The sequence below is a fragment of the Citrus clementina genome, unplaced genomic scaffold, assembly GCF_000493195.1.
Source record: "Citrus clementina cultivar Clemenules unplaced genomic scaffold, Citrus_clementina_v1.0 scaffold_9, whole genome shotgun sequence".
NCBI lineage: Eukaryota > Viridiplantae > Streptophyta > Magnoliopsida > Sapindales > Rutaceae > Citrus > Citrus x clementina.
In genome coordinates this window covers 11,203,721-11,212,713 of record NW_006261964.1, presented here as the reverse complement: position 1 = coordinate 11,212,713, position 8,993 = coordinate 11,203,721, and the positions used below count along the sequence as shown (strand labels likewise).

At 35.3% G+C, this 8,993-nt stretch overlaps 1 protein-coding gene across 2 annotated transcripts; it reads right to left on the bottom strand.

Moving 5' to 3' along the window:
- LOC18033515 (phytosulfokine receptor 1) lies at positions 1–4,082 on the bottom strand. Of its 2 annotated transcripts, XR_002904346.1 has the most exons (2): positions 489–4,082; positions 1–233 (listed from the first exon to the last, which is right to left on the bottom strand). XR_002904346.1 is itself a non-coding variant. In XM_024179553.1 (1 exon), the coding sequence occupies exon 1, from the start codon at positions 3,764–3,766 to the stop codon at positions 704–706; it is 3,063 nt and encodes a 1,020-aa protein (XP_024035321.1). In that variant the 5' UTR covers positions 3,767–4,082; the 3' UTR covers positions 345–703. The 2 variants fall into 2 exon arrangements, 1 of the variants encoding a protein (XP_024035321.1); XM_024179553.1 differs by lacking the exon at positions 1–233 and having other exon boundaries at positions 345–4,082.
- Positions 4,083–8,993: the final 4,911 nt, after the last annotated feature.

Here is an 8,993-nt window from a genome sequence, read left to right as displayed (position 1 = left end):
ATTGGATTCAAAGTCGCATACAAAAGTGTCAGTATCATTTTTCTAAGCCTCTACAGCTCGGTAGTGCTTTCACAAAAAAAAATCTATGCAGCATTTTCAAGAGATGGGTGCTTATTTAGGAAGAACTTTATAGTCCTAAAGCATAGTATGGAGACCAGGATAACAACATATTTCCCCACGTTTCTGGCTTCATTTCTGATCATCAATATCTAATGCGCAAAGGCATGGCCAAACTACATCAATTGAAACAAAATCATTTCAAATTAACATGCGTGCACAACTGAAACTGCATCATTTCACAGAAATGACATGCAAGAAAATAGAGATAAGAAAATTTTCTCAAATTTGATCTCAAATGCTCCTTATATTATCAAATATGAACTGCCGTAATGTCGAAAAGAAAAATTGAACTTTTAATTTATACAAGTTTGAGGGCCAATATCTTCTTTAAAATGTAAGACAAAACAAATTTGAATTATAAGACTTACAACATTCAGTATAACCCATTTTGTTTCTTCAGTTAGATTCCTCTCTCCTCCATGTGGGAGCAGCAAACTTTGAGAATCAGATACGTGAGTGAATATTTACAACAGAATCAGTGTTTATAGAGAAAAAGCATCACTTTACAGAGAAGCCAACGGCAACCTTTAATGAGAAACATCTCCAACTGTGCAACTCAAGCTTCCCAAGTCACAGAAGAAAGCTAGATAATGCTGTCAAGCCAAGAAACTAACTGCTGAGTTGTAGGCCGCACTTTAGGGGATTCACTTAAGCACAGGCATGCAATATCAAGAACTCGCAACATTTCCTTATCATGCTGCTTGTCATAAATGAAAGGATCTAACACCTCACTTTCCCGATTTTCTTGTCTCATCCGTATCACCCATGATATCAGATCCCTAGATCCCTTCGGCTTACACATATCCATCGGCCGTTTCCCAGTGAGAAGCTCCAAAAGCACAACCCCAAAACTATACACGTCCCCTTTATAAGTAGCAACAGAAGCTTGGCCATATTCAGGAGGGATGTAGCCTAGTGTCCCAACTAGATCAGTAGTCACGTGTGTATCATATGGACTAAGTATGAGCCTAGCAAGACCAAAATCAGCTAAGTGGGCTCCAAAATTCCCATCTAGAAGGATATTACTCGACTTAATGTCTCGGTGAAGGATATGAGGCTCACATGATTGGTGCAAATAAGCAAGTCCTCTTGCTGCCCCTTGGGCAATATGAAGCCTTGAATCCCAATCAAGCGAGGATGGTCCATCAAGTTTCTCATGTAACCAATAATCCAAGCTACCATTTTCCATGAACGAATATATTAAGAGTCTGTCATTTTTATGCATACAGTATCCTTGAAGATGGACAAGGTTCGGATGCTGGGCTCTCGAAAGGGCTTCAACTTCAGCACGGAATTCTCTCTCCATCTGCCCACAGTCACCAGAGAGCCGCTTGATAGCAACGTTCCTACCATCGGGAAGGGTGGCTTTGTAAACCAGACCAAAACCCCCACAGCCTATGATATTTGCTTGGTCGAAATTGTTGGTGGATTCCAAAATATCATCGATAGAGATCTCTTTCTCCTTATTATGAAACAAAACTACTAACTTTGAACCAAGTTCTTCTAGATCTTTATCATTTGTGTTAGCTTCCTCCTTTTCAGGATCAACCTCTCCCCGGCTATGTGCCCGTAGCAAAATCATGAAGATCAGGATAAGAAGAAAAGCTGACCCAAATGTGATCCCAATAGCCATTCCCACAATGGTGTATTTGTTTCTCCTAGATTTTTTTGCTGACTTGACCTGGCCACTTTCCCTATCAATTGTACAAGAGTACCGATGCTCACCACAAAGATTATTTCCGTCAAAGCTTGAATTTGGAAAAGTCTGAAACTGGCCTCCCGACGGGATCCTCCCAGTGAGATGATTATTGGCAACACTAAACTTAGAAAGAAAGCTGAGCTTTTCCAATGAAATAGGTATAGCACCTGATAGATTGTTATTGGACAAATCCAGCGTCTCCAAGCTTGTCATCCCAGACAATTCACTAGGAATTGGTCCAGATAAATTATTATGCTTCAAATCAAACACATGGAGCTTCTTCAGATTCCCAAACTCCGGCCAAATTGACCCATCAAGACGGTTAAGGCTAAGGTCAATAGTTGGAGGAAAGCTCCAAATTTGATTATACTGCAGCCCTCTTGCACTAACATTCCTTCTCATGAAAAAGGGGAAATCTGGGGAAGGCTCCTCCAAAGAGATATTCCTACTGATGAGGCTTGGTAATCCAGTTAGATTTTTTGGAATCTCTCCTGTAAAGGTGTTGTTTGATAAGTCCAAGTAGAAGAGATCCTGAAAATCACCAAACCAGACTGGAATTGTTCCACTCAACTGATTCCAAGATAAATCAACCAACTGCAATTTGGAGCAACTCCTCAACCACTGGGGTATTGAACCCCTAAGCCCACAACTTGCAATAACAAGAACTTTTAAATTTGCAAAATGCAATCTGGGATCAGTAGGCAATTTTTCATTACGGAAATTCAAGGTAAGGACCAGAGTTGTAAGGTTCCTACACTGCTGTAAGACCTGGAGAGCAGATGAAAGATTATAGATGCTGGAATTTGAGAGGGAAAGGTAAGAAAGACTCTCAAAATTCTTGTAGGTTTCTGGTATTTGACCACTGAAATTGTTTCGGGCAAGATTGATGTTTTTCAATTTTCTACATCGGGGAAGATTTGTGGGCAGAGGACCATTAAACTTATTTGTGCCTAAATCAAGAGATGTCAAATTAGTCAAAGCAGGACAATTGAGAAGCAAAGAACCATCCAAAGAGTTATTCCTCAAGTTAAGCAAATTAAGGGTGGGTGAATTTGACAGTGAACGAGGTATCCTACCAGTGAATCTATTGGAATGGGCTACAAGATATTGAAACTCACCTAACCCAGCAAAAACATCAGGTATGTTGCCTGAAAAATTATTGGAAGATACATCTAAACGAACAAGATTAGAGAGATCAGCAATAGAAGGACTGAGCTTGCCAGAAAGTTGGTTGTCTTGCAAACCTAAAAGCCTCAACTTTTGAAGCTGAAATATGTCATCAGCTATGCCACCAGTGAGGTCATTCATGCCAAGACACAAGTGTTCTAATGAAGCACAATTGCCTAATCCGGGTGAAAGAGTACCAGAGAAATAATTAACTGACAAATTAATAACACGAATGCGGGAAGAATTCTTGCAAATGCTAGTGGGAACTGAACCATTCAATGAATTGGAAGAAATGTCAAGAACTTGGATTGAAGGAAGATTGATGGTTTGTGGAAGAGGGCCTGATAAGTCATTGGAGCTCAAGTCTAGGACCTTCAAATTAGGCAAATTGACCAATGACACAGGCACCGTGCCTTTAAGCAAATTGTGAGAAAGATTAAGGAATCTAAGTTGAACCAAATTGCCTAAAGATTCAGATAATTTGCCTTTTAATCTTCTTTTATAAAGAAACAGCCCAGTTACTCTACCAGAACCTATGCTATCATTCAATCCAAGTGAAGATGAAGAATTGCAAGTGATGCCTACCCAGTTGCAGCAATCAGATGACGATGCATTGGTTCCCCAGCCATCAATCCCTGATTCAAAATTCTTCATGAAATCTTCCAATGCTGCCAAATCATTTGGGTTGCAAGTGAGGTCCTGCCGCTGTGAATGAAGCAGCTGAGCTTGGAAGCAGAACCCAGCAAGGATTATGAACAGGCACAAATCTTGTACACCCATATCAGCTCAGCCCAAGAGAAAGATTAAGAGAAAAAGATAAACAGTAGTATGTTCATGGATTGTAGAATCAAGAAACAACAAAACCCTTATCAGCAAGTAAGCCAAAGGTAAAGAAAAGAAGAGAAATTAAGACAGAGCTGTCCGATAAGAAGGAGGTGGCTATAAGCTTTGACTTCAACACTTTTCTGTTTTTAACTCGTAAAAGAAGAGAACGAAATCAACTTGATTCATGGTCGTTGGCCAAGCCGAAGAAGCCAGAGCTGAAATAGTTAGTAGAATGGTAAAGAAGATTGAATGCTGACTTTGTAGGCCAAAATTCGATGCAGGCACCGGCTAGAGCAGGTTAAAAGTGGCAGTGGCAACAAGTCAATGGACATTCATTGTACTTAACGTTACAACGCCGGGCCGCCTTTACTTTTTAACCACAATTTGCAATTGTTGTTGAAGCAATTAAATATGATCACCACCCATGACGCTTTGCCTTTTATTCTTTATTTTATTTAATAGCAAATTTTTCATCCTCGTCAAAATAAATAATAATAATTGCAAATTTTTTTATTCAACTACCACTTGTTGCTTTAAATAAGTGCTTTTTGTCAAATAATTACCATAAGAGCACTGACATTTAAGTAGAAATATTTCAAGAATCACAAACTAATCAATGTTAAATCCGTTTAGGTTATTGTTAATTGAAAAAAAAAATCAAAGAACACGTTAAAATCAACTACAAATTAATTGAAAAAAAAAAATCGATTTATCGTTATTTTTGCCACCGCTGTATACCCATTCAAAGCATTTATTATTTTTCTTACTAAAAATGGAGTTAGTGCTATGAATGCAATATAGAAAGGGACTAAGATTTAGGGACTGCTTGAGGGTGCAATATAGAGAGACATAATGCCTGTGCTATTAAATGAATAAAAATTAAAATTAACATAAAATTCAAACTTAATAAAAATTAAAATTAATACAAATTTACAAAGTCCAAACTTAATAGTTTATTAGTCTCCATTCAAAGCACAATCTTTAAATATTGGTCTTTAAAACATAAAATCACAAATTTTAAACATAATTAAATTGTTTCCAAAACACAAATCACAAAGTTCAAAACACAACAAAGTTCAAACATAAATATTAAATAAGCTTCCTCCACCGCCCCACGCAAGCACTTCGACAAGTTCTAAATTCAAATTCTTGTACTCTAAATTGAAGCATCGATCTCCTAGAGAAGGATTGAAGAAATAATGTATAATAACTACTTCCTTTAAACCACGTTGCAAATAAATAAATTCAATTTATATATTTAATTGAACAAATAAAGATATCTTTGCAGTTTGCACATCATATCTTTAATTGAGCAAATAAACCAATTTCATATCTTTGCACATCAAACACAAACACAAATAAATAAATCAAATTCATATCTTTAATTGAGATAAAAGGCTATTACAATCTTTATAATTTATGTTATATCATTATAATTACAAATAAATATAACATGTTTAGCAAATTCTTCAAAATATATATCTATAAAATTTATGTCAATCATGCTTATTTTATGGCATTCATCACCAAGTCTAGTTAATAATAATCCTAGACAACACTATTCTATCAACTTCAACTTATCTAACTAAAACAATTACAAATTTACAATGTTACAATTAGACTTAAAAGTTTAAAACTATAACAACTATAATTAAAGTTTAAATTACAACTTAAAAGTATAATATCAAATTATAAATAATAATATATATTAAAATTTACCTTTTAAATATCCATAACACTAATGTCAGTGCTCACCGTTTCCACTGTTAAAGCTTGTGATCTTATAAACTCTTTAAAATAAAAAAAAATTAGTAAGAAACTTAAGTACATGTAGATGTTATATATAAAATTATAATACATTTTAAATATATTATGTATGATAAAAATGTTACCTACTTGTACCTCCATATGAGACATTTACTTCTTAATATTTTCTTGACGGTTGAAGACGAGATTGGCAAAAAGTTTAGATTACAACCAATTTTTAGTACATATTATTAACTTTATGAAATGAAAATTATCATGACATTTTTAGACTTAAATAAGTAATACTTAGATAGTAAATGATGTGTTTTTTGAAATACTAACTATGCAACCCAAGAAGGGGGTGAATTGAGATTTTAAAATTTAAGCTAAGCAAACCACATAACAATTTAATCTAATGTCTTAATGGAATCTAAAACAATAAATTCAATAAAGTGCAATAATAAGAGAGTAAGGGAAGAGAAAACAAACACTATGATTTTTACGTGGTTCGGCAATCCCCGCCTACGTCCACGCCTCTAAGCTCACCCGGCTTGAGGATTTCACTATCCAAGCCTCCCAAGACTTCAAGATCTTTACAATTGAATTCTAAGGTGTCAATGGGCCTTTACAATCAAGAGATTATCTCCTCAATCTTTTCACCATAAGTGTTTCTCACACTTGTACACTCACAATTTGATGAGAAATGAAAATTAAAACAAACAACTCTTTTTTAGAGTGGATATACAAATGATAGCTCAATGAAGATTTTATCTTTGATGATTAATAAATTAAAGCTCAATATATATTGTGTGCACTTGTTTATGTTTGCAAAGATTACCAAAAATGAATTGAATTTCAATTTATCCGAGTTGAAGCAGTAGATCGATGGTAGCAGATCGACTAGTTACAAATCTCCGGACAACAACATAGTGTATGGTGGTGACCGTGACCGTAATCCGTGAAGAGAGTTCTTGACTTCTTGAGATGTGTGTGTACTGTTGAGTGTTAGAAAGTGTATATTTATAAAGGAGAAAATCGTTATTTTACACTTCAAGTCTCACTAACATCTCTACTTTTATATATTTAAGTCCATTGTGATTTAATTATGTGTATTTTATTTTAATTAAGTATTTTATATATTTTAGGGGCATCATAGTCATTTCACAATGAACGAAAGATCAGAGAGCAAAATGGGCAGTAATTTTAGATTCAGAACAATCGAAAACCTTAGGAAGAGTATAAAAGGGTAAACGACACTATTCACATGTGCGATTCTGTTCATATATACAGTACTATACATGGTACTGTTAACAACACTGCTCACATATACGGTCCGATGATGTGGCATTGACCGATAACGTGGCAACATTCAATTGGATGAATGATGTAATATTGACTGCTTATGTGGCGTTGATTGATGAGTTAATGTTGACCGATGATGTGTCACGATCCTATTGGACTAAAATATTAATGTGGTGTTGACCGATGACGTGACAATATGTTAATGGATCAAAAAATATGCTTATGATACATGCATATACACGTAATAACAGCCCTGATGATGTGTTATATCCAATCAGAACTTGCCACGTGGCGTAATCCTAAGCATCCAAATTGTTTTAATCTAATAGCCATGATTTACTCATTATATCTATAAAAATGGGGGCTTTCCCCCCTAATTTGACATCCTTGAATTCATTTTTTAACTCCATTTTCTGTAATTCCTTTTTCATCTTGTATTTTATACGTATTTTAATAAATTTCTATTTTAGCATCATATTGATTAGAGTGTGGTTCATGAGGAGTGGAAACCATCCTCATGATTTAATTGGCACTAATAAGGAATATTAAGCCCATGGTGCATGTTGATGCAGATCCAGATACTCAAATGCTTCATTTTAATAGATTTTACTTCAATTTATTCCCACCATTTTAATTTAAATTTTAGGATAATCTAAATCACTTCCACCACAAATCCAATCACCCACTTAGAAAATTAACTCTACACATAATTAAAATCCACCTCCTTGTGGGATCGACACTCGTCACTATTGATCTATTCTACAATAAATTCGTCTATTGATCTATTCTACAATAAATTCTACAAATCCAATCACCCACTTAGAAAATTAACTCTACACATAATAAAAATTCACCTTCTCGTGGGATCGACACTCGTCACTATTGATCTATTCTACAATAAATTCGTGCACTTGCAAATTCAATAAAATTTGCACAACATGTACCATATGCGTGAAACCATGACTGTAAGGGGAGTGAAGAGTGTTCTTGTCTTCTATAGATGAGAAGTTGAGGGAGGGAGAAGGTTGTGGCCGTCAACAGTGTGCTGTAAGTGTGAGGCTGTGACTGAGACTGTGAGTGACTGAGCGTTGTGTGCGTTTTGTGTTGTGTATTGTACAATATAATTTGATATGTTGTGTACTTGTGTGTGTGGCGTGCTTGTGTTTACTGTTTAGGTTTAGTTTTTTTTTTTTAAAGCAACCTAATCGGGTTTTTGGATCGGATCGAGTAGATCACAACCTGATTAGGTTTAGAAGAATTCATCCAATTGGGTTTCATTAACAACTCGATCCGACCTGATCTGAACCCGAAATTTTTTGGATCGGATCAGGTCAAATATTTTGCCCACCCCTATTTGCTATATGGTACTTTCGTTTAAAGGTAGTCATATGGGACATGACATAATTACATAACGTGAATATGATATAATTAATTTTTTGAATTTCTCAAATAACAAAATTTTGGGCTAAAATACTTTAAAAATTTATCTTACATTTAGCTTTTTGCACCATTAACCAAATAATTCATTACACACTCATAAATATCTATTAATCTTATTTGTCTCTCTTACAAGTAAAGATGGCAAAATTCGGGTCCAAGTCCGAGTTTAGTCTTTCCGGTTCTGAACTCAGATGACAATTTTAAATACCGGATCTAGATATAAACCCAGATATTTTAGCTCCGGGTTTGGTCTGGGTTAAACCCGGAAAAATGTGGGTTTCCAGATTACGAGTTTTAAACCCAAATATACATGTTGAAGGCCTGAAATTAAAAAAAAAAATTCAAGCATGCTACTTTCGGCTCTTTGGTAGTTGCGGAAACAAATAGAACAAAGTCATGCGATCTTGCGAAGATAGTGGAGGATGAGGAAGTTGGGAAATTAAATAAACCAGAAAGAAAGCCACATGATTCCACGAGCCCAAATCTCAGTATAAATCTAATTTTAACACATAAGTTAGAAATTGAAACTTGTCTAGAAGTGCGGCCACGGTGGCGTTGTTGTGATGCTGATGATTGATGGATGATGATGAATCGAGGCGATGATGATTTTGAATTCATTTGCTGAATTTTGGGAAATGAACAAAAGTAAGGAAGCAGCGGCTATAAACTAGAGGAAATGTAGGGTTTGTTTTGT